The sequence below is a fragment of the Peromyscus eremicus genome, chromosome 1 (genome assembly GCF_949786415.1).
Source record: "Peromyscus eremicus chromosome 1, PerEre_H2_v1, whole genome shotgun sequence".
Taxonomy (NCBI): domain Eukaryota; kingdom Metazoa; phylum Chordata; class Mammalia; order Rodentia; family Cricetidae; genus Peromyscus; species Peromyscus eremicus.
The window spans coordinates 92,109,586-92,135,414 of NC_081416.1; the positions used below are offsets into that span (position 1 = coordinate 92,109,586).

Sequence of the window (25,829 nt, forward strand, 5' to 3'; positions counted from 1 at the left end):
GGAGCTTTGGGCCATTTCCATTGCTCATTTTATGGATGGGAACACTGAAGACAGGGACTTGGGACCATAAACACATGATTAGCCTGTGGGCAAAAGTCACACCCTCATCCCCTCTCTGTCCCTGGCCTTTCATACTCACTCAGTCTGCAGCTGCCTCTGGTTGGACAAGACATCCCTGTAAAACTAATGAAAGGTATCTGAGTTCAGCTCTGATGCTTCTTCCTGCCCCTGGACTCAACCTTGATGAGCATACTTGTGGCCTCTTTCACTGAGAGGTTTGCAACTCTTTACAACTTGCGCTTAGCTCCTGGTGGGAGTTGATCTGAGCGGCTGCAGGAACAAAATCTACATAGTGAGTTAGAAAGTCTTGTCTAAGCACTTGGAAGACTGCATTAACTTCTTCAGGCAGGAGAAAACTTAATGCATGTCTATTTGGGTGGGATTTGATGACCTAGTATTCGTGTTTTGTTGTTTCAAATGGCCCTATCTCGTCCTGTGGCCTCTGAGAAGTCCAATTCTTGGTGTTGAAACAGTATATAACATCCAGAGGTACCTGATGTGTGTGATATACACTCGTTCTTGGGTTTTGCTGTTCTTGTTTTGATTTTGAATTTTTTTTTTTTTGAGACATAGCCTTAGATATACAAACAAGGCTCATCCTCCTGGAAGGCTCATCTGCCTTCCAAGTGCTGGGATTATAGGTGTGTACCATCACACCCATATGGTGATATTTTATTTGTATTAAAATGTTATTTGTATGTTAATAAATAAAGTTGCCTGGGGGTCAGAGCTATTAGCAAGCCATAGGAAAGCAGGGCAGTGGTGACATACACTTGTAATCCCAGCACTTGGTAGGCAGAGCTGGGTAAGTCTCTGTGTGTTCAGGGATACAGCCATTATTGGATACACATGCCTTTAATCTCGATACCAAGCATGGAAAACCTGGAGGCCTATACAGACAGGCCGTGACGAGGCGGTCATGTGGTTGGGTTTACAACCAATGAGAAGGCAGAACAGGAACTCTATATAAAGACTTTAACACAGGGGTAGCTCTGGTTCGGAGAGGTAGGTCCACTGCAGGAGGAAGGGTAAGGTTTTAGCTCTTAGCTCTGACCTCTTGGCTTTCTTCTTTGCATTGGTTCTGTGTTTCTTATTTAATAAGAAGGTTGGTTACATCTACACACCCAGCTGTATTTGTTTATTTATTTATATTTATAAAAGATTTACTTATTTATTTTATTATATATATGTGTGTGCTTTGTCTACATGTATATCTGCATCTTATTTTATGTATGTGTGTGTCTATCCAGAAGAAGATACGGGATCCTATAGGACTACAGTTATAGACAGGTATAAGCCACCATGTGGGTGCTGGGAAATGAACCCAGGACCTCTGGGAGAGCAGCCAGTGCTCTTGACCACTGAGCCATCTCTCCAGCCCCCTACTTATTTACATTTTTTAATCATGTGCTTACATGTGTCTGTATATAGGAGTGTTTCTGTGAGGGCAGGTGTTCTTAGAGGCTGGAGGTGTCACATCCTCTGGAGCTGGAGTTACAGGCAGTTGTTAAACCCAGTGCTGGAAACTGAACTCTCATCTTTTATAAATGCAGCACACATTTTAACTGCCGAGACACCTCTCCAGCCCCTATCTTTCTATTCCTTTTCTAAAATTTTTTTTTCTTTTTAAGAGAACTTTTCACTTAGAAATACTTTTAGGCCAGAAAGGTTGCCAAACCATGCAAGGCTCCTGGGTGCTTTTCGCTCATCTTAGCCCGATGCTGCCAGCTTACAAAAGCACAGTATGGTCACCCAAACCAAGAAATTAACAATGGCACGATGTCATTAAGGCAAACAAACAAACTGCAAACACCATTCGGAGTTCATCAGATTCCCCTGATGCTCTGGTTCTGCTCCGAATCCAACTCTAAGTCCCGACCCACAGAGCCAGCATCTGTGTCTCTTGTTTCCCCAGCTCTTAGTCTTTCTTTGTCTCGCACATCAACTTTTTTTGAGATAGGGTCTCGTGTAGCTCAGGCTGGCCTCGAACGTTCTGTGTAGCTGAAGAGATGATGCCTCAAATTCCTGACCATCCTGCCTCCACCTCCTAAGTTCTGGGATTACAGGCATTGGACACCACCCCTAGCTTATGTAATATTGGAGGTTGAACTCAGAGTCTCATTCATGCTAGGCCAGCACTCTTCCAACTGAGCTATATCTCCAGCCCTGACATCAATACTTTAAAAAAGATTTATTTATTTTATATGTAGCTGAACCACACATATGCAAGAGCCCATGGAGGCTTGAAAGGGGTGTCTGATCCTCTGGAGTGACAGGTAATTGTGAGCTGCCTGATGTGGGTGCTGAGAACTGAACCTGGGTCCTCTGCAAGAGCAGCAAGTGCTCTTAACTGCTAAGTCATCTCTCCAGGACCAACACTGACATTCTGATGAACACTGTTATGTTCATTTGCCTTTTATTTAGAGGTAAAGAACTCATAGAGCTTGGCATGGTGACTGAGACAGGAGGATTGCCTTGGCTATACACTGAATTTAAGATAAGCCAGAAGGAAATGTTTGTCTTCTCATAATATGATCTGGTGGCATTTCAGTAAGACTGTCACAGAAATACCACAGTTACCTTTCCAGTGAACCACAGAACCACATCATCGATAGTTATTCTCACTATGTCCCATTCAGGTGATGCTAATCATGATCCCCTGGTTTAAGATGGTGTCTGGTGAGCTGGGCATAGTGGTGCATCCCTTTAATCACAACATGCAGGAGGCAAAAGTGGGTGGATCTCTGAGTTCAAGGCCAACCTGGTCTACAGTGTGAGTTCTGGGACAGCCAGGGCTACACAGAGAAACCCTGTCTCAAAAAACAAAACAAAAAAATGGTGCCTGCTGTAAATTTACTACTCCCTCCCCCATTTATAGCGGAAGCATATTTGGGGGAGCCAATATCCTACTTGCCCCTCAAGTCTTTGTTCACTGATGTTAGTTAACATCTGACTGTGGATCCTGTCTGTAGCAGTTATCACTGTGGTGTGCACCTCCTTGAAACTTTGCCGCGAACCCCCTTATGTGTCTCTAAACTGGGGTTCTTTAAGGAAGATCTGCCTTTCTTGCTCACTTATCCATTCCTTCATCTATTTCACTGTATGTATACTTTTGCATATTGGCTTTATAACATTTATTTTCATGTTGTTCCAGCTCCAGCCATTGGATGCTCCTGCTCACTGTTGTCTGTGCCATTTTTTTTTACACCCTTTTCTTTTTTTGAATTCCTTAATATTTTGTATTGTAAGCTCCTCCACACCTCCCTTATGTTTTCTGCTTGCCCTGGGATCAGCCACTTCCCACAGTGAGCTCTGGTCCCTTTGACGGAAAAGGGTAAGAGTATACAGAACCCAGGACCTGAGCACATGGCATTCTCAAGGGTACCATTGTTCCTGGGGTTCCTCAGTGCACCAGCTAGGAAGTCTAGGCATATGTGCTGCTTATTCATTTAACTGTTGTGTTTTTCTGAGACAGAGTCTCTCTATTATATAGTCCTGGCTGTCCTGAAACTTGCTGTGTAGACCAGGCTGGGCTTAAACTTCTAGAGATCCACCTATCTGCCTGCCAGTGTTGGGATTACAGGCATACATCACCTCACCTGGCTTATCTATTCTTTGCTCTTATTCTTCTGCATATGTATTAAAAACTATGGGTAGCACTGGCATTTTGAACTCTGTATTAGTACCATGTCACTCCATCCTTCTTTGCTTGTGGCTTTTTCTCCCCACAGAAAGAAATCCAGCTCTTACCGTTGTGATGTATTTACCTTTGCTCAACCCTAGCAGATACATATTTGCAGGATTACTGATGCATGCCCTTGTGAGTTTCACTAGCCACAGTATTTATTAACTAGAGTACAACACACAGCAGTTCATGCTTTTATGACACCCAGTCAGGGATTGCTTTTCAGTTATCTAGGTTAGTACTTTACTGATGTGTTCTGGTTATGTTTTAACTCATAATATATTTGTTTCTTTGTTTCTGTGTGTATCTCACTTATCTATTCATATCCCTCCTGATCCCTGCACCTCCTGGTTATTTGTTTATATTATGAACATAAATGAAACGTCACGGCATTTCTAAGAGTCAAAGCTGTACCAAATTGGTGCCCTCAAACAGATGCTGTGCCTTCCTGTTCCCTCACCTGTCCCATGACTTCTCTTTCTACCCCTCTCCTCACTCCTGGAGTTTCCTGTTCATTCTTCCTTTATGTCTTTTATACAAATAAGTAAATATATGCCTCTTTTCTTTTCTTTCTTTCTTTTTTCTGAGACAGGGTTTCTCTGTATAGTCTTAGTACCTGTCCTGGAACTTGCTCTGTAGCCCAGGCTGGCCTCGAACTCACAGAGATCCGCCTGCCTCTGCCTCTCAAGAGCAGGATTAAAGGCGTGCACCACCACCACCTGGTTGTCTATTTTCTTGTTATTAACAACTTTTCAGATACATCATGTATATACCATAAATTTCACCAGTTTTCTATATACAAATCAAAGGTTTGTAATAAATTGAGTTGTGCAGCCATACGTACAGAATTTTCAAATATTTTACTTTCTCAGGAAGATCCACTGTGCACACTTCATTCCCAGCCCCGCCCCAGCAACAACTAACCAATAATCTACTTCCTGTACCTCACAGTCTCAGCTGCAGCTAACCAGCAACCTATTTCCAGTACCCTTCCTGGATGAACTCCTTGTATTTGGATTATTTCTCTCAGACTGCTGCTTTTGAAACAGTGTCATGCTGTAGTCTGTATCCACACTTCATTCCTTTTTGTCAGTGAATAAGTAGCCTCTTGTACACATCTACCATGAGCTTTGTTTGTTCTTGAGACAGAGTCTTGCTATATGAACCAGGCTGTCCTCAGACTCGCCTTGCAGCCCATGCTGGCTTCAAGCTTGTGACCTCCTGTCTTTCCCCTTTTATGAAAATGGAGTTTTCTCTCACACAATAATCCTGATTACAGTTTCCCCTCCCTCTATTCCTCCCAGTTCCTCCTTACCTCCCATCTGAATCCACTCCCTCTCTGTCCCTCATTAGAAAACAAACAGGCTTTTTGAGGGACAACAGTAAAATAAAATAAGAATGAACATGGCGGAATAGGACAGAACAAGCAGAAGAAAAGAGCCCAAGAGAAGGCACAAGAAACAGATACAGATGCAGAGACCCACTCATTCCCACACTCAGGAAGCCCATAAAACACAAAACCGGAAGCCATGATATATACTCAAAGGACCTTCACGGGGAGTAGGGGGGGGGAAGAGAGAGAGAGAGAGAGAGAGAGAGAAGATAAAGGTTTTTTTGTTTTGTTTTTGTTTTTTTTTTTTTTTTTTTTTAAAAAAGCCCTTTCATGACATTATGAGACAAGGAATCTCCAAGGATGCCTTGAGTTCATTTTCTGTTGGCCATCTACTGCTAGGCATGCAGCCTACCCTTAAGAGTGGTTTGTTTCCCTAGTGAGATTCCCTTGAGGAAACTAAATTTTCATTTACAAATGGTTATCAATTGGAGATAGCATCAGGTTAGGGATGGGAAATGTGTCCACATCTCCTTTCAGCTCTAGCACCCCATCTGGTGCAGACCCATCTCAGTGTCTGTGAGAGCATGTGTGTGTCGATCCTGTTGATTTAGAGGGTCTTGTTTCCTTGGTGTCCTCCATCCCCTCTTTCTGCCTCCTCTTCTGCAGGGTTCCCCAAGCCCTGAGGGAAGGGATTTGATGGAGACATCCCGCTTAGGGCTGAGTGGTCCAAGGTCTGTCATCCTCCACATAGTGTCTGGCTGTGGGTCTCTGTGTTCGGTTCTACACTCTTAGTTCTGTTCCATGATCTCCTTATCCTCAGGCTGCTGTCTTAAGGACAGCTTTCTAGTAAGTTCCTCTGGATGTTTCCAAACAGTGTTAGCTCTTCTGAGTCTCTTCATTCCCACAGAAATTTATGTGTATTGAATTTTTGTATGCATGTGTGTTTTGCTGTTGTCTTGAATTTAACATATTCTAGGCATTCTTTTGCAGTTTGGTTTTTTTTCATTTAATAGTATAGTCTATTAATTATTTCAAGTCATTTCATAGAGACCATCTTCATTCTCTTTAAGAGCGACATAGTACTATATCAAGTGAATGTACTATGACTTAGGGTTTCTATTGCTGTGATGAAACACATTGACCAAAAGTATTTGGGGAGTAAAGGGTTTGTTTGCTTACACTTCCGTATCATAGTCCATCACTGAAGGAAGTCAGAAGAGGAACTCAATCAGGTCAGGAACCTGGAGGCAGGAGCTGATGCAGAGGCCATGGAGGGGTGCTGCTTACCGGCTTGCTCAATATGGCTTGCGCAGCCTGCTTTCTTACGGAACCCAGGACCACCAGCCCAGCGGTGGCACCACCGACAATGGGCTGGGCCCTCCCCTACCAATCACTAATTAAGAAAATTCCTTACAGATGATCTCAATTTTTCTCAATTAAGATTCCCTCCTTCCAGATAACTCTAGTTGTGTGTCAGCCAGCACATACCACATCCATTAAACTGCTCTCCTAATATGAACTTTTGGGTTGCTTCTAGTATTTTGTAACTTCAAACAGTAAACAATGAATGATTAGTGCTTGTTTATTTCTCTATTTGGGTGGATTGTAAGAAGTGAAATGGCTGGCTAGTAGGTAAATGCATACATATGTCTCCCAAGGAAACAGCAAGCACTGGCTCACTTCTGTTTTACTTTCCAGACGTGGATGAATGTGACAATGAACTCAATGGGGGCTGTGTCCACGACTGTTTAAACATTCCAGGCAACTATCGCTGCACCTGTTTCGATGGCTTCATGTTGGCTCACGACGGTCATAACTGTCTTGGTAAGGAAAACATTTGACCATGGCAGTTTTCCTCTCCCTATCCCCTTTCTTTCTGAAAACTTACCTGAGATACATTTCAGTCAGCAGAGTGCTTGCCCAGCGTGCACAAAGCCCTGCGTTCCATTTCCAGTGCTGCAAAACCAGGCATGATGATGCATGTCTGTGATCCTAGTACTCAGGAGATAGAGGCAGGAAGATCAATAATTCAAGATCATCCTTAGCTACATAGCAAGCTTGAGGCCAGCCTGGGCTACATGAGACCCTGAATACATATTTTAAAAAGACAAAGAGGGATCAAAGGATCAGGGAAATGTGGGTTTTGGTCCCTTAGACATTAGTCTATGTGACAGAAAACTGGGTAGGTAAATTGCCTCAGTCCAAGGAGATGGGTGGACATTGCCATCACTGTTTATTGATTTTCTGACATTGACTTCCTGCTGTTTACACCTTAGGTGTTCCGTTGAAAGGATCCTAACTATCCCAACTTTAAGTACTGTGTCTTTATTCTTGTCTCAGATATGTTTTGGGTCACAGCCAGGAAGATCCCCATGCTTTTATTTTCCTTCTTGAAAGACAGAAGCTTTCTGTGAGCATCCTCCATGACTTGCACAAAGCAGAAATAGCTCACTGGCACTTCCCCCTAAAGTGAAGAGTGCAGAGTGTTCCCACCAGTTCTGCATGTGAGCACTAGGTCAAAACCTAGAGGTCCCAGTGGGTGGGGCTGAGGTTGCGTGTCTGGGATGATGTTGCACACCAGGCGGTGTTTCACTTTGCTAGGCTCACACTATCAGCTCTGCAGGAGGGCATTATGCTGATGACCCTTCCTGGGACTGACCTGCACGCCAACTAAGGTGCAACTTGACCCAGGCTCTGTCTCTGGGGGACAGATATTCAGACCTTCTTTTATGGTGTGGTAGGAATGGTCACCTGATCAAATGTCTTGAGTTTAGCTTAAAGAGCCCTAGAAGTGCCAGGGAGTTGGCACAATTGGCAAAGTTCCTGCTGTGGGAGTTTGAGGACTTGAGTTCAGATCCCCAGCATCCATATAAAAGCTGAGCATACTTGCAATCCTGGCACTGGGAAGGCAGAGTCAGGCAGATCCCTGGAGCTCATTGACCAGATGGCCCAGCCCAGTTAATGAGCTCCATGTCCAGTGAGAGACCTTGACTCAAAAATATAAGTTGGAGAGCACCTGAGGAAGACACTTGACATTGAGCTCTGACCTCACACACATACACACATGCAGACACCCACACGGACATCCCTTCCTCTCTCTCTAAGTCCAGGCTGAACTGTGTTTGAAAGGTTGGGCTCTGGAGTGTGGGAGAGAAGGAGAATGTTCCGTTTGGGATTCAGCCCTGATATGAGATTTCAGTATTACCTGGTGTGGGCCTTTCTTGTCTGTGCCCATGAGAGAGGCCAGGCTTTGGGTGTATAGGCCACGTGGGCTTCCGAGCCTGCAGCTGTCAGTCAGACATTGTGGGTGGTTAGGGGAGTAAAAACTCCTCCTAAGCAGGCAGCACCTCAAAAGAATACATTGAGAGAGAGCCCTGAGAGCAGAAATAAGTCACAATGAGTTTAAAATTAGGACAATTCAATTTGTGGGATAACATACATGCTAGGGTTCTGTTGTTATTGTTAGTTTGTTTTCTATCTTCGGAGGAAGATTTCCCTTTTGGTTTGCCAAAAGTGTCATTTTGAGGGTTGGTATCTGATGGCTGACCTGGTCATCACTGTGGGGTGGGAGCTCCCTGGAGCAACAGGCTGAACAATCCAAGGCCTAACAATGTCAGCCAAGGCTGAGTGGGGCTTTCTGAACACAAGCATGCCCACAGATTTCCAGGCCTAGAGTCTTGCCTTAGCCAATAACAGATGGCTCAGCAGAATGTCCTTGTCACCTACCTGGGGTCTCTTCATGGGTTCTGACAAACATCTACTTTGTAGAGACCCCAGGTGTCCACTGAGCCTGTATGCAAAGGCTAAAGATTCCTTAAGGGAAGGTAGTAGAGGACTGGGGATATAGCTCAGTTTAGAGAACTTCCTTTTTAATTTTTAAAGTTTTATGTGCATTGGTATTTTGCCTGTATGTATGTCTATGTGAGGTTGTCAGAACAGGAGTTATAGACAGCTGCCATGTGGATGCTGGGAATTGAACCATGGTCCTCTGGAAGAGCAGCCAGTGCTCTCAACCTCTGAGCCATTTCTCCAGCCCTTTGGTAGAAGTTTAATTAGCCTGCACAAATCCCTGGGTTCAATTTCCAGCACCCCATAAAACAGATAGAGTGGTGCACATCTGTAATCTCAGGATTCTGGAGGCAGAGGCAGGAGGATCAGGAGTTCAAGGTTATCCTTAGCTACATAGTGAGTCTGAGGCCAGCCTGGGCTACATGAGACCCTATCTTAAAGAAGAAGAGAAGGAGGAGAAGCAAGAAGAGAGGGAGGAGGAAGAAAGACACAAGTGAATGCTGTCCACTTGGAGGAGTAGGACCAGCACCCAGAAGGACTTCTTTAGGCCCACGCATGTTGTGACCAAATGCTTTGTGGCAAGAAAGAGCTCAAAGCCCAGATATGTCTGGAGTTGCAGGTTCCTGTGTTTTCTGGGGTGACTCTTTCCCTGTGGCCAGCCCCCTAAACACATTAGCTACAAATATACCAGGCAGCATGCAGAGCGCAAACACCTCTCAGCTCTGACACAACCTCCAGCTCCGAGGCCCTCAGCGCCGTAGTCTGGGAAGCAAAGACATGGGAAACAATACAACTCTTCCCTGCAGCCCCCCACCTGACTCAGTTCTGTGTACGGCAAATTATGTCACGGCTATTTGGCTTTGTAGCAGCGGTTCTTCTGAGAGGTTTAACAGGCACTACTGCCTGGGCCTCGCAGAGTCCAGCTTCATTGATGTCTCTGGAGGACGTAGCCAGGCATCTGGGGGCTGCTACAAGGCAGTCTGAAGATGCCCACTAGCTCCTGGACCTGGACTTGTCATCTGAACACACACTGTATTTATTCCATCTCAGTGTCACCCAGCTGCACACCACACTGTTGATTGTTTGGAGAGAACACGTAGTAAGTGACACATGGAATTGGGGTGGGCTGTTGTGGCTCAGGAGAGCTCACCTTCAGGCATGCCAGGGAGATAGCCCTCTCCGGTTCACCATGAGCCCTCACTGCAGAATGCCTAGGCCAGGTGTCCCAGCACGGGCTTCTGTTCTGGAATGTGCTTCCTTCACCCTTTGGCATAGACAGGGCAAGTTTGTTAGGCTTCAGGGGATGGCCGCAGTCCCATCAGTTTAGGAGAACGTTGCCCGGTAGTGTAGGAGGACCCATGCCTGTGAGATCTGAAGCTTGAAACCAGATAACAGACATTTAAATGTGAGTTTTCTGGTTACAGATACACCCAGGACTCAGTGATAGGCACGTGACGTATTAAGCTGGAGAAGGGTTTTTTTGTTTTTAAATCAGCTTTTTTTTTCTTGAGCCTTTGTGATATCTGAGGTACTTTTGAAAGTTTTCTTCTTGGCTCTGGTCATCTGAGCTCTGTTGTTTGTTGCTGATCCATTGACATGGCATTATGTCCAGTCTCTACAAATGAATGCTATATTATATTATATTATATTATATTATATTATATTATATTATATTATATTATATCACAAAAATCTGTGTCTACCGGGAGTGCACACGTAGTGGGGACCCACAGAGAGTACTGAGGAGGCAATCCAGTGGCTCAGTGCAGCTGTGCCAGGGTCTCAGCCGTAGTGGAAGGAGGGTTCCCTAAGGGGTGAGTTGCAGTAACAGGTCAAGGGAGCCTTACTTCTTTCTGACAGGGCCTTCCCAGGTTCTGGGGACTCCTGGTGACTCCTCTGCATCTTCCCAGCCCCTGGCACTGTCCAGAATTCTCCACATGCCTTGTGCCATTCAAAGCTGTGTTCACACCACCCCACAGTGTTCTCTGCCCGCTATCCCTCTGCTCCCTCATGCTGCTGGGCGCTCGCACTTCAGCGTGTTACGATGTCTCTTTCTACCTTAGGGGAAGGGAGCAACCCTGTCTTTGAGACCAGTGTCCGTCTTTCTAGAAACCTCCATCCTGTCCTCTAGGGAGCATTGAAAAAGTGACACCCTCCTGGGGGCATCTTGTCTACCCAGCAGTTTTCTATGTCTGTCTCTCCAGCTTCCCAAGGGCAGCTGCTCTGCTCTGTTTCCTCCCACAGTACTGGCTTGGGCGGTCTTGGGTACACACGTGTGCCAGACCCTAGGCTTTCCATTTCCCCCTCTACCCCTACTGCTGCCTTAGATTTCCCAGTGAGGGGGCCTGACTGTGTCGCCCCACTCCAGTGCTTCCCAACTGCCTCCTAAGTAAAACAGAAGTTTCTTGATATTTAAGACCCAGCAGCACTGTGACCTTAATCTATCTTCCTGAATGTATCTCCTGTGACTTCTCTCCACGTCTCCCAGGCTCCAGCCAAATGGAATGACTCACTGCTATCCAATATACTCAGAGCTTCCCAGCCTCTGTGCAAGGGGAGGGCTCTGGCACTACAGCCTGAAATCTCTTTTCTCCAGGTTTATAACTGAAGGAATCCTAAGGGCCGCCCCTTATCAGCTCTTCCCATAAAGGCCATGCTGATAGCACACAATCACGTGCCACCTACCTGCTCTCTCCTGTCCCACCCTTCCTCTTATCTAAGGACCCATTGTACATTGTCTTTGTCTCTCCTGAAGGCATTCTCAGGAAGCTAAGCATTATCTTGCCCATCTAGCACTGTGCTTTAGAAAGTGAAGATGTTCCATGGCTTTCATTGTCTCAGGGGCTTGTCTAGGTGAGCCTCAGACCCATGGACCCACCAGGGCTGGGTAAATCAACCATAGCCTCCTTTGGCTGTAGCTTTCTGAGAGTTTCTGCAAAACAGGGACAAGAGGGAGTCTCTTAGCAGGAATCCCTGAGCTCCCTGGCTGGGTGGGGTTTTTGAAACAGCCGTGAAAGTGACCCTTGATCCATCTCTCCCTCCAGATGTGGACGAATGCCTGGAGAACAATGGTGGCTGCCAACACACCTGCATCAATGTCGTGGGGAGCTATGAGTGTCGCTGCAAAGAAGGGTTCTTTTTGAGTGACAATCAGCACACTTGCATTCACCGCTCAGAAGGTACCTTAGTCTGGCTGAGGGTGGGAGGCAGGGTCTTCTCAGAGTCCCCACTCCCAGTCATACACAATCAGGGAAGCAGAGTGCTGGGAAGTTTTGGAGGCTGGGGACAAGTCCAGAATGCACTGCTAGAGAGACATGGCAAGCTCTGTTACCTTCATCTTCATCACCTAGCAACGTGGCAGTCTGTGGGAGCTCTGAGGTCCCTGCAAACTTTCACACCCTCTGATCCTAATCTCTAAATAGAGTGCATTTCAAACATCAGTACATGGTTCTGGAGAAATAAGGTGTATTATTTGCCAAGTTTTTCAAAAGGATGCTGCAAACCACAGTACCAGTGCAAGCCTGCCCCTTGCTCTGAGCTGGGAGTGGGGGCAGGGGTGGGAGCTGCATCCTCCCCCAGGACTAGCCTCTGCAGCCTCAAGCCACATCTGGCCCTTCCCTGAGTTTTGAGTTTCTTGTATTCTACATGTCTAGGGCTCTGTGGGGGTGTGAGGGGTGGGAGAGGGGTGAGACTCCCTCTCTGGACTGGAGGCCCTCTATGTTCCCTTCCTCTCACCCATTCGGCTATTACCACTCTCTGACGCACCCCCCCCCCCCCCCATACTCGCTGCTTGGAGCTTATGTCTTTTATTAGTACTGTTTTTAAATTCCTATGACTTTGACGGAGTCTTGGGAGGGAGAGCATTAAGAGCAAGTGGCCAATCAGTTATTTTTAACTGAATGTCATCTGTTTATTCTCTGCTGCTTCTTCTTAAGCCAATGGCACATCTTAGTGGCTGCATTTCTCTGCTGTTGCATCTGACTGTTTTTAGATTTAGGAGCCCAAATATTAGACAACTTGTTTTAGCATATGATGCTTACGGATTCCCACATCTTAAGAGTGAAGTCTCGCCGGGCGTTGGTGGCGCACGCCTTTAATCCCAGCACTCGGGAGGCAGAGCCAGGCGGATCTCTGTGAGTTCGAGGCCAGCCTGGGCTACCAAGTGAGTCCCAGGAAAGGCGCAAAGCTACACAGAGAAACCCTGTCTTGAAAAACAAAACAAAACAAAAAACAAACAAACAAACAAAAAAGAGTGAAGTCTCTTTAAAAGTTCTTTCCATTATTTAATTACAGATTCATACATTCACTGTTTATCGTGGCTTTAGTGGACTTTTCACGGGTTTCTTCATGGAAGATGATTTTGCCCCATTTTCTAAGAATGGTGCATGAGGTTACACCCGACTAGAATGCTTGTCAGAGAAGCGTTGGGGGAAGGTTGATGGCTGTTGTCACCCTAGTCTACTCGTTCTCAGTGCTCATGTGGGGAGAGAGTCAGAGACACTGTTCGGATTTCTTCTCATGTTAGCCGTGGCCCTTGAAGGGTGCCCATGGCTTCCTTCTTCCTGCTGGGGTCTCTGGATGCTGGTGGCCTTGAATGACGTTTCACAGGAAGTCAGAAGAAGATGGGACTCATTTAAGGAATCTCAGAGCACCTCGCCTTTCAGTTGCTCAACGCTGCTTCCAGGAAGTTGCTCTGACTTTCCCCTCTGGTGGCTGGGGAGGGAGGCAATGACCCGCTGCTGGAAAAGCCATTGCCTCTACCCCCAGGATAGACTCCGCCCACCCACAGCAGCTCGCAGGGCTCCTGGTCTCCTGCTTACACTGTGTTCCAGACCCCTGGCTCAGCCTCCTCTCCCCTGCTACCAGCCCCTAGACTGATTTGAGAACCAGGTTTCTCAGAGCAGAGGTAAACACCAAGGCAGTTCGTTCTGCGAGCTGTATTAGAATTCTAACCCTTCCACAATTCAGACATTCTTGGATCCCCTGATGAGTACTTAACACGAACATAGATGTCTGGAACTAAAACCCAAATCCAAGTATTGCCTTTGTGGTCTGGAAGCGCTCTGATTTTCTGTTGTGTCAACCTGACTGCTGGGCAAATTCCTGCCAGGGTGAGCCAGCAGGTTATAGCGGTTTGCAATGGCGACCCCCTTCCTCCCTAGGATTTCATTCTTCAACTAAACGACTTCTAAAAAAATCTTAGGACTTCCTCCTTCATGTATACAGGATCCTCTTGGAGACTGTATTCAGACAGACTCTAAAATTCACGATGGAAAGTGGGTAAAAGAAAGTTAACGTCACAGGCAAGTATTTTCTATTGATACTGTTTTTTTTTTTAAAATAATAATTTACTAAGTATTTTCCAATAAGGAGAACTATTTTCCAATAAAGAGAACTGATTTTGATGGAAACTCAAGCTACTGCATTTTTGTTAAAAATCTTTAGAAAGCCCAAAGCTGTGATAAAGAGAACGTGTGTTTTCACCCATGTAATGAAGGGTAGGCTGGAGAGAAACATCACCCTCAGCCCGCCTTTGTTCCTATTCAGCGGTGCTCAGGCTCTCAAAATGAGCATTTGTCTTTTGTCTTGTCTGCTCTGAGCGTATTTGGACAGTGTACTGATGTCCTGGCCAAGCTGCTGAGAGACGTCGGGGCCATAAGGAAGACTATGCATATTTCTCATTTTATATAATATTTTCTGTCACATTCTCAAATAATATCCTTATTTTTATAATAATAATAATTATTATTGTGTTTTTTTTTTCAAGACAAGGTTTCTCTGTGTTGCCCTGGCTGTCCTAATCTCGCTCTGTAGACTAGGCTGGCTCCTTATTCTAAGTTTCCAGAAATATCCTAAAGTGGAAGCCTGACCAGGGAGCAAAAGTTTGGGGTATCTCCAGGGTTTCTGAGCATCTTCCCTTTTGGTGAATCCTTAGCTTTAGACATGACTACCAGATCAGGTCTTAAGAGAGTTAGGGCCCTGGCTGGCCTTCCTGGTTTGAACCAGATCCATCTGCCTCCTCTAGCCATGGCCGTGTTTTGAGTTGGGGTGCTGGGAAATGCTTTGGGGGTCACCTCTTGAAAAGCCACCTGCATAGTTCTCACCTCCTGGAGACTTCAGGTCCAGTTTGCTATAAGGGGACACCAGAGACAGCTTCTCTGTGTATCCTGATGGCTTCTGGTCGTTCTTAAGAAAAAATATTTCTTGTATAAATGAACTGCTCTGGGGCAGCAAAGGTCACTTTGCAAATGGCTTAGGCCCATAAACAGAGTAAAATATCCAGAAGGTGAAGGGAAGTTGTTTGGGGATAGACTTTCCATGGGTTCCTACCACCGTATTTTGAGCACTGTTAACAATTACCTGCAAGTATCACCCTGACTCAATGACTTCAAATGCTCCACTGACCCAAAGACAAACGCAGGGCTTGCTGGGTCTTTTGGGGGAGGGAAGGCCACTCCCTCCATGGGCAGCTCTCACCTCCTGTGCCATTTCAGTACTGGGGCGTGAATGACATCTTCATAAAGGACCAGCCAGAGCGGAGAGAGCTGTGCAGCAGCCCAGTGCAAACCTCTTTCTGTGCTACTTGACAGCAACCCTTGGCAGGGGCGATGAATCCCAGCAGCATGCAGCAGATTGTGTGCGGGCGCATGCAGCTCAGAACTGTCAGACGAAAACCAAGGTGGTCTTTGGACAGACCCAAGAGAGTAGAGGGTACCCTAACTGCTGCGCGGTCTTTTGAAATAGAAATGTCTTTGGAAGTAGCTCTTCCCCAGACACACAGGCATAGAGAGGAGACTCTCTTCACTGGAGTCTATTGGCTATGGCTTTAGGAGCAGAATACAGAATAGTGTTCAGTCCTAGTGAAGCTGAATAAAACCTTTCAGAACTCAAGTTTAAAACAGTCCTCCTAAGTCTAGAATTAGAAAGTCTCGTGGGCTCTCTAAGCACTGAGAACCAAAACCCTTCTCTCAGGGATGTTTCTGAGTTGTACCACACAAATGCTAAGAAACAACATGTGTGCACATCCTTGCTAGTACGGTCCTGACCGAGAAGACATCTTGAGCATATGCTTGGCTTTGGTACCTAGGCAGCAAGGTCTCAGCAAACTGGTTTCCTAACGAGGCAGGCCGCAGATAACGCACACACGCACTTCTTCTGCCATCGTACCGTCATTTAGATCAGCCATTCACAACCCATGGGCCGCAACCCCCTTGACAAACCTCTACCTCCAAAAATACTTACGATTCACAACAGTAGCAAAATTGTAGTTATGAAGTAGCAATGAAAATAATTCTATGGTGGTGGTGGTGGGGTCACCGCAACATAAGGAACTGTATTAAAAGGTCACAGCATTAGAAAGGCTGAGAAAGAACCTCTGCTTTAGATGTTTGTTAAACCACCAAGGATCACAGCTCCCTGATATATCCTCTTTCCCACCACCATTAGCACAGATCGGGTCTGAGGGACTCTTACAGAACAGCTAACTTCATTATGCAGCAGCTAAAGCAGCCCACATGCACGAAATCCTCCCCTCTCTCCGCTAATTCTCTTGGTTGTTGTATGGTGCTATCTGTGAGAGGCATGATGCTCCGAGCATGTGGAGGGAGGGACCAAGAGAGAAAGTTGAGGGTCACTTAAGAGAGGCCTCTAGGCAGCTGTCTGTGTACTCCTGATGAAGGAATGTAAATATATAACAGACATAAAAATTTGGATACTGCTTTCTGGGATGAAGGCATCAGCTTATTGGGAGGGCTCCTTTTCTTTATTTTTAAAGGATTATTTTATGTGTACGAGTGTTTTGCCTGCATGTATGTCAGTGACCACGTGCATGCCTGGTGCCCACAGAGGCCAGAAAATGATGCTGGATCCTCTGGAACTGGAGTTAGAGATGGCTATGGGTCGTCCTGTGGAAGCTGGGAATTGAACCCAGGTCCTCTGGAAGAGCAGCCAGTGCTCTTAACAGCAGAGCCATCTCTCCAGCCTCAGCTTCTCTTCTTTAGGAAAACTGAGGCATTCTATCTCTTAGGTGACAAAAGAAATCTTTCATGTCTCTGTTAATTGTCCTAGCCTGATTTTAATACATGTTCTTTTTATTTGTTTAGTGTGTGTGTGTGTGTGTGTGTGTGTGTGTGTGTGTGTGTATACTCCTGTGTATACCCACAGGCCATTGCACATGCGTGAAGGTCTCCTACTGTGTAGATTTCAGGGATAAAACCCAATAGGTCAGGCTTGGTGGTGTCTTTTGCCCACTGAGCCATCTCATGAGCCAGACACAGTCTTTAAAACAGTGTGGCTGGGCCTATGTGGGGTGGCACAGGCCTACAAACCCAGTACTTGGGAGGTAGAGGCAGGAGCATAATGAGTCTTTGGTAAGTCTGAACTACATAGGGAGTTCAAGACTGGCCTGGGCTACAAAGCAAGACTCTGTCTCAAAAAATAAAAATCAATAAAATATGGGGGCAGTAGAGACCCAGGAGGGCAAGCCTCTGGCCTTCTCCACTGTCCTCCCTTGCGGCTCTTTCCAGTGTCACCTGCTACATGCTGTTGTTTTACAGAGGGCCTGAGCTGCATGAACAAGGATCATGGCTGCAGTCACCTCTGCAAGGAGGCCCCGAGGGGCAGCATTGCCTGTGAATGCAGGCCTGGTTTTGAGCTGGCTAAGAACCAGAGAGACTGTATCTGTAAGTATGAACTGTCACTCAGCTGAGGTGGGGACAGCCTACCCTGAGGTCAGAAGAACAACCATTAGGCATAGCCTCAACTCAGGGACACAAGAGCAACTTGTAGGAGTCATTCTTTCCTTCCACCTGGTTCTAGGGATTGAACTCAGGTCACCAGACTCAGTAACAGGTGCCTGTGCCCTTTGGACTCACACCAGACCAAAAAGCTTCTTTCTTTCTTTCTTTCTTTCCTTCTTTTTTTTTTCTTTTCCCCCTGTTTTTGAGATAGGGTTTCTTTGTGTAGTCTTGGCTGTCCTGGAACTCACTCTATAGACTAGGCTGGCCTCGAACTCACAGAAATCCATCTGCCTCTGCCTCCCAAGTGCTGGGATGAAAGGCATGTGCCACCACCACCCAGCTCTTTTTTTTCTCTTTTTAAATTAAACGTCTTTAAGATTTTACTGCTTAAATACTGTTTGTCATAACATTTGAAGAATGTTTTTTAAAGCCCCATTCCTTTGATCCCAGCACTTTGAAGGTGGAGGCAGGAGGATCAGGAGTTTAAAGTCATTCTTGGATACTTGGCTGTAGAATGAGTTGGATGGCATCCTAGGCTACATGAGACCCTGTCTCAAAAGACCACAAAAAGAGGGGGAAGCCGGGCGGTGGTGGCACACACCTTTAATCCCAGCACTCGGGAGGCAGAAGCAGGCGGATCTCTGTGAGTTCGAGGCCAGACTGGTCTCCAAAGCGAGTTCCAGGAAAGGAGCAAAGCTACACAGAGAAACCCTGTCTCAAAAAACAAAAAACAAAAAACAAAAAAAAAGAGGGGGAACATAACCCAGAATCACATAACATAGTTTGTACTTTTTTTTCCACATTCCTATTTAGTTATCATTCATATGCATGCCCAGTTCTTACATAGGTATGTGATTATAGCACAAATATATAATTATTCTTTTAAATTAGAAAAATTACATATGTAAAAATTTAAACACTCAGAGGCATATAGTGAAAATCTATATCCTCTCTCCTATTTCCTTTGCCGGAGGTAATTCAGTCAGCTGCCTGATAGGTAGCTTTTTTTTTGGTGCTTGTTTTTTGACAGGTTTTCACTGTGTAGCTGGCCTGGAACTCGCAGAGATCCCCCTGTCTCCGCTTCCCGAGTGCTGGGATTAAAGGTGTGCACCACCTCCCTGGTGCAATCACACAGTTTTATAGTTGGCTTTTCCATGTTGATTTTTTGGCCCGCCCTAAGTGCTTTCATACACAGTCTTCCTGATTCTTGGTTGATGTTGCATTCACTGTGTGCAGAGAGTTGCCATTTCCTGTGATTACCTTCCCTTGTAACGAAACCAGGTGAACTTTGACAACAGCTGCCCTTACATAGACGAGCAAATTAAATACTGTCAGTTTGTCCCAGAATTAGTGCTAGAGAATTTCCCAGAAGCCCTGAGTACAGCAGGGGTGACAGGCACACTTCACCAGAGAGAGGGAAGCAGTAGTCTAGAATCAATCACTTGGCATAATTCCCCCTAGGTAGTGAATTGCTTCTCCACCCCAGCCTCCCATCTCCCTGTCTGTGTCACTTTGCTCAAGCCTTGCTTTTGGTACTCCTGTGACCCGGTGCCATTGCATACACAGATGCGGACAGTGTCGGAGTGGAAGGTCTGTCTCTATGTCGAGTGTCAGGTGTGCACTAGGTGCTCGGATACCCGCAGAGTATAAATCAATTCTGGGGGGAAGCACGGTGGTACACACCTCTAATCTCAGCACTTGAGAAGTAGAAGCAGGTGGATCTTTGTGAGTTCAAGGGCAGCCTGGGCTACAGAGTGAGTTACACATGGAGTTACTGCTCCCTAGCGAGACCCTGTCTCTAAAAGTAAAAAGTTCTTTGGAAACAAACCGAGCCCTGGTTGTGGAAACCTCAGTGCTTTACGTATTGACTCATTTTGATCTCAGTGACTTGTAACCATGGAAACGGTGGGTGTCAGCACTCCTGTGAAGATACAGCTGAGGGCCCCGAGTGCAGCTGCCATCCACAGTATAGGTTGCAGGCTGATGGGATGAGCTGCCTTGGTGAGTGATTTTCTCTCATTCCGGGGGAGGGTTTGCCTCAGCCTGCCCACCCCTACCCCAAACTGGACCGTTCAGCCTGACAATTGTGGTTTTGCTTCTCTTATAGAGCAAGAGGGCACCATCCTGGAGGGGCCAGAGAGCAATGCCACGTCAGCGGCAGACGGGGATAAACGGGTGAAACGGCGGCTGCTCATGGGTATGCCACCCTCTCTGCCCCTCGGCCTGTCATTGGCCCCTCCCTCTCTAGCTCACTGCAGCAGACCTGAGCTCAGAGCCCACGTGTCCCAAGGCCAACTGGACTGGGATGAGCAGCTTCTCTGAAGCCAGGATATGTTTTTTTTCTTGTCCCCAAACTGTCCCTTAGTCATAGTCCAGGACCCCTGGGACTGCACCAAGTCATTAGAATAATCAGGTTGATGCCCTAGCACTGCCCAACTAGCTGTGAGACGTGGCAAGCCTCTCTGAGACTCTCCCTGTCTGTACGTCTCTCTTTAAAATGGATGTAAGGGTGGGTTCAGTCAGAGTGCTTACCCAGCATGTACAAAGTCCTGGGTTTGACCCTCACCATAGCATAAACTGAGCTTGATGTCCCATGACTATAATCCTAGGACTCAGGGCGTGGAGGCAGGAGGATAAGAAGTTCAAGGTCACCTTGCTTACATAGTAGTAATAAATGTAAGGTAGGCATAGTGGCACATACCTTTAATCCCAGCACTTGGGAGGCAGAGGCAGGCAAATTTTTGTGAGATGGAGGCTATCCTGGTCTACATAATGAGTTCCAGTAGTCAGGGCTACATAGTGAGACCCCCCCCCACACACACACCTGAGCAATAAATAAATAAAAATAAATAGGATGTAATAAAATCTATTAGGGTTATCGGGGAATTCAATTAAGATAATAATATGAGGTCTTCAACATGGCTCAGTAGGAACGGATGCTTGCTGTCAAGCCTGATGACCCGAGTCTGATCCTGGGACCTCCATGGCAGAAGGAGAGAATGGATTCCCACAAGTTGTCCTCTGGCCTCCACACATGTGCTGTGGCACATGCACATTACACACATACATACATACATAAACATAATAGATTTTTTTTTAAGATAATAAATGTGCAGAAGTGCCCAGAGTCCATCCAGTCTGTGGGATGCAGTGGGTGGCCGTGGAATGCTAACTCTCCTCTTTCTGATTGGCTGTAATGACAGAGCGTTCTGGGCGGCCTCCAGCTTAGCATGGCCATTTATCTGTCTTTGTGCCCACCAGCCTTCCACCTCTGACTCAGCCAATGTTAGTGCTAGCGGAGCTGAATGGAGAAGAGCAGCACTTGGCTGAGGGACATGAGACAGCTGGCCCTCAGCCCCAACAGTCAAGCTAGAGATGAGAGAGAAGAGGCAGTAGCTGTGGGGATGGGGCCAGACGGATCTTTTGACACGTTATAATGGAGAGTTTGGTTTGGCTTAACTAAAACTGTCCATCTAATAGCTCCTGGGTTTACTAGTCAGGTAAGATATTGACCAACCATTGGTTACCAAGCAGTGGACTGTTCTGATCTCTTCCTGCTGAATTTTCTTTTCTTTCTTCCTTTGTGCATATGTGTGTGTGCATACACAACACTCACCCTTGAACACAAGCACGGAGGCCAGAGCTATATGTTGGGTATTTTCCTCTAGCACAGTCCACTTTATGTTTCGAGATAGGGTTCTCTAGCTGAACCAGGAGCTCGCCAAGATTTGACTAGACTGGCTGACCACTGAATTCCTTGGAGCTACCTGCTTCCTCTCACCTCCCAAATAAAGGGAGCTAGGGATTCAAACTCAGGTACACACACACACACACACACACACACACACACACACACACACACCCTCCCATGCCCTTAATATAGCTTATCGAAATTTAAGTCAATATTAAGTATTTACGTTACTGTGAGCATCATCTACACACAATTTGCCCAAGTCCTGTAATGCACTGTCGTTTTATGCTTTCTTTGGTTGCAAGTAGGAGAGCTGTTTTCTAAGAACCACCCACCAGTTCCTTTTCCTTTGGGAGTCTTTGGCAGGGCTTTCTAAAGCCCTTCCCAGTGTGTTCAGAGGCAGTAGCACGTCTCAGCCCCATTCTCTTCTCTGGCCGTCAGTCTCTTCTGAGGCTTCCCGCTGCTGCCTGCTGTGGAGCCAACTCCTGGCCTGCAGCTCGGTCAGCTGCGCCTTTCCCAGGGGCCTAGGAACCCCTTTTGCTGATCTCCTGTTTTGGCACTTCATATTGTGGATGAGATAAAGGTTTCTAAAAACCTCATGTCCCTCAAAGTGCCTTCATATGCTTCTCCCTTCAGCCTTCATGGAGAATTTGGCTCATTATAGAATTCAGAGTTGGAAAGAACATTCTGTCGTCAGAATTTTGACACCAGTGCTCATTGTTTTCATCTTGTCCTGTCCCATCCTCCTTTCATCCTCCCCCCCCCCATCTCATGTAGCCCAGGCTGGCCTCGAACTCACCAGAGCTAAGGATGACATTGAACTTCTGCTTCCACCCCAGGCGCTGGGATTACACGTGCCACAGTCTATGTATTGCTGGGGGTGGAGCCCAGGGCTTCATGCATGCTGAACAAACCCTCACTCAGCTGAGCCACATCCCCAGCTCTCTCCGTCTCACTCTTGATCCAGTGTGTGAAACCTGTAAGAGCTTCACTCCGGACGTTTTCAGGGTCTTTTCTTTGTCCTCGGTGGTCTGAGATTTCAGACCATGTCCGCTTTGGTGCGCTCTGTGCTCACTAGGTCTTTGAGCTGCTCTGGCTGCCTCTTGTCCCTTGTTCTTTGCCTGCTGACCGTAGTAACTCCTGGGATCCTCTAATTTTCTTCTCTCTTCTCTATATCTTTTGTTTCACTTTCTAGAGTTCTCAATTTTCCACCTTCTAATCTTCCTGCAAGATTTGTTTTTAAAATTTCCACTTTCAGCCAGGCGGTGGTGGTGCACGCCTTTAATCCCAGCACTTGGGAGGCAGAGCCAGGCGGATATCTGTGAGTTCGAGGCCAGCCTGGGCTACCAAGTGAGTTCCAGGAAAAGGCGCAAAGCTACACAGAGAAACCCTGTCTTGAAAAAAAAAAAAATTCCACTTTCTTGTTTTTTTCCAGCATTTACTTTGGTCTTTGTTGTAGGAGCCTGCTCGTATTTCATGAATGCTTCTATTGCCCCCCTGAAGAAATTGTATTTTACTCTCTCTTTTTCCCCATATTATCTTCTTTAAAATGGCTATTATTTTTAATTGTGTGTATATGCATGTGAGTACAGATGCCTGCAGAGGCTGGAGGCCAGAGGCATCCATTCCCCCAGGGGTTGGGGTTACAGGCAGTTGTGAGCCACTCAGTGTGGGTACTGGGAATTGAACTCAGGTCCTCTGCAAGAGTTTGATGCACTTTTAACCACTAAGCCATCTCTCCAAGTTCCTGCCTCTGTTCTCTTTGTTTTCTCTAAGTTTCTTTTTTGTTGTTGTTCCATTTGGTATATATCTAAAATTCTAAATATCCTAAATATTTGGTAATCCTTGACTGGTTTTTCATATTTGGTAGAGAAAAACTAAAAAGCCAATTGGATCTTATATTGATAAATGGCTTTGTATTTGTGTGACTTCACATCTGACGTCTTTCCATTTGGGCGAGTTGGTTGAGCATCTGAGGAATCCTTCAGTCTCTTGCTTGGGGATAGGAGCTTAGCCCCCAGCATTCCTGGCTGAGTCAGGGCGTGTGGGTTTAACAGTCCTTCTTTGCAGGCTCAGACTTTCATCTCATCAACTGTACTTGCCTTTCCTCCTCTGTGATCCCTCATGCACTCACTGGTCTGACTTCTCGCAGTGTGAACTGCAGTGTGAACTGCACTGTAGCTGAGACCTGGTCATCACCTGGCTCTCTGGAAATAAGAGCTTGGGGTGGGAGTGAGATGTGGGGGATGTTCTTTTTTTTTTTTTTTTTTTAACTCCATCCTCACCTGTGCTTCTGTAAGAGCTTCCCTAACTCCTGGCCTTCCTGGATTCTGGGGTTCGTATGGCTTTGCCCCTGTCAGTAGCCCCTCTGCAGACCTAAGGGATTCACTTCCTACTCCACTGACAAGCCACTTCCTAATAGTTGACATCTTTTTTGCCTTCTCTCACGTTTAAACACTTAATCTCCGTGGAGGGAAGTTTGGAGAGTATAACTATCGCGTTTAATTAGTATTAAGCTCGTTCCCCTAGGCTTTCAAATGAGGTAGCTATGGAAGTTTCTGGACATCTGGGTGCTAACATTGAATGTTGACTAGTACTTGCCTGTCATTGAGAATGACCATGAGAAATGAAGAACTTCTGGAGTTCATTTTCCGTAGTTATGACAGGCCTTTTCAGAGACTTGTGAGTACATTGGCATTTGCAAGGACCAAGTCATTAGTGGGTAGCTAGAGAATGGTCAGGATGGGGGATAGGCCCATCAGACAGATGAAAGAGAAGCTTCTAGAATAAGAAAGGAACATCCTCTTTTGCCCTGTTCTGCACTCAATCTAGCCTGCCAGGTTGAGTGGTCATACTTAGCAGGCTGTTGGCTGTGGGTCACCAGGGAGCTGTGGTGGGTAGAGAATGTTTCTACAGGTTGGGAGGCATTGTCATCCCTCTGGTCACCAGTTTTCAGAGCAGCCCTTCTTGAAGAACAGGAGAAACAGCAGCGGGCATCTCTGTCTCACCTGCAGGTGGCAGAGGCTTGGGGGTGTGACCGTGGGCACCCCTCTCTGCTTTCAGGCTTGTCAGACAGTAATATCTGTATCAGCACTCCTTTAGGAAGCTAACCGTCCTTCCCACCTCTCGTCAGAAACATGTGCTGTCAACAATGGAGGCTGTGACCGCACCTGTAAGGACACATCAACAGGTGTTCACTGCAGCTGTCCCGTTGGATTCACTCTCCAGTTGGATGGGAAGACATGTAAAGGTAGCCTTCACTTGTCCTGGAGCTGGGGGACTGTGGGGCTGGGGGCCTGGGTGGGCCTGGGTGTGGGGCACTGCTGATGTGTGGGGTAGAGGTAGTTCTGTCCTTCCACACCATTTGAGTGCTTCCAGATTTGCTTATGACTCATATTGATGGGAGCTCTTCTTCCTGGCCTAGTGGACGGTTATAACTGAGTAAGCTTAATTAGAAATGACTTAATTACACTAACTGTTGAGAAGGTCAGCCTCTGCAAGCATCAGATAATCCATTTCAGACAAGTGGCCTTATTAGCAAAAGGCAGTTCATGGAACATTCATCGGCAGCAGATAAGATCAACCTATCATAAATAATAGCCTCAAGATTACTGTGTAAATAACGGCCGAGATTATTATCCAGGGCACTTAACGAATAACTGTACCATTAACTTTTAGTAATGAAGACAGACCCTAATGACTTGCTGGTCTTTCATGGGCAAGAGTACAAAGGGTTTGTTAGTTCTTTAGCGTGATAAAAAGATAGATAAACTGGTTATGAGATGAAACTGGGGAAAGATAAGATGAAGTATCAGGAATCATTAAAAACGTTGAGACCATTTGGTCATTGTGTAATTTGCCAAAACAAAAGCTCTTGTCCCGTACAGATTTAGTCATTAGGCTAGAATAGAAAGTGTACTAATGGGGGTTGTCTCATCCTTGGAGAACATTAGAGGATGAGAATAAAATAAAACATGATGTCACCACTCCTTTCCAGGGTTTCTTTCCTTAATGCTTTCAATGGCATGGAAAGTCAAAATTGTAACTGGAAGAGGGACTTGTCTTTCAGCCAGAAAGGAAAATGCTTGTAAGATTGAAACCATCAGTGAACATGCTTACATGCTTTTGTGGCTCTGTTTCTTTCTGAGGATAAGCGACACACACAACAGCAGTTTGGGGACCAGGGGAAGCCAGGCAGCTATTGCTCCCTGGTTCCCTAGTGCTTGCCTGTTACAGATATCAATGAGTGCCAGACCCGGAATGGAGGTTGTAATCATTTCTGCAAAAACACCGTGGGCAGTTTTGACTGCAGCTGCAAAAAAGGATTTAAGTTATTAACAGATGAGAAGTCTTGCCAAGGTATGTGCTGAAACGGTAGCTGAGGTGTGTAGGGAAGCCCCTGGGTGGGACAGAGAAGGTGTGAGGGAGCCCTGGTTTTAGTAGAGACCGGCTCACCCTGCTCTTGATGGAGTCATGGATTCCAGTCTCCAACCTGGATGTCACCTGCTTCATCTTTCGTTGAGTGAACACATG

General features: G+C 46.2%; 1 protein-coding gene across 1 annotated transcript in view; it reads left to right on the plus strand.

Annotated features, from left to right (window-relative positions):
- The window catches only part of Scube2 (signal peptide, CUB domain and EGF like domain containing 2), a 65,203-nt gene that overhangs the window by 2,023 nt on the left and 37,351 nt on the right, over positions 1–25,829 (plus strand). Inside the window, exons 3-9 of the mRNA XM_059268989.1 lie at positions 6,777–6,902; positions 11,912–12,046; positions 17,423–17,548; positions 19,490–19,606; positions 19,713–19,802; positions 24,430–24,546; positions 25,533–25,655. Coding sequence (XP_059124972.1) covers positions 6,777–6,902; positions 11,912–12,046; positions 17,423–17,548; positions 19,490–19,606; positions 19,713–19,802; positions 24,430–24,546; positions 25,533–25,655 — 834 coding nt within the window. The remainder of the gene's footprint in view (positions 1–6,776; positions 6,903–11,911; positions 12,047–17,422; positions 17,549–19,489; positions 19,607–19,712; positions 19,803–24,429; positions 24,547–25,532; positions 25,656–25,829) is intronic.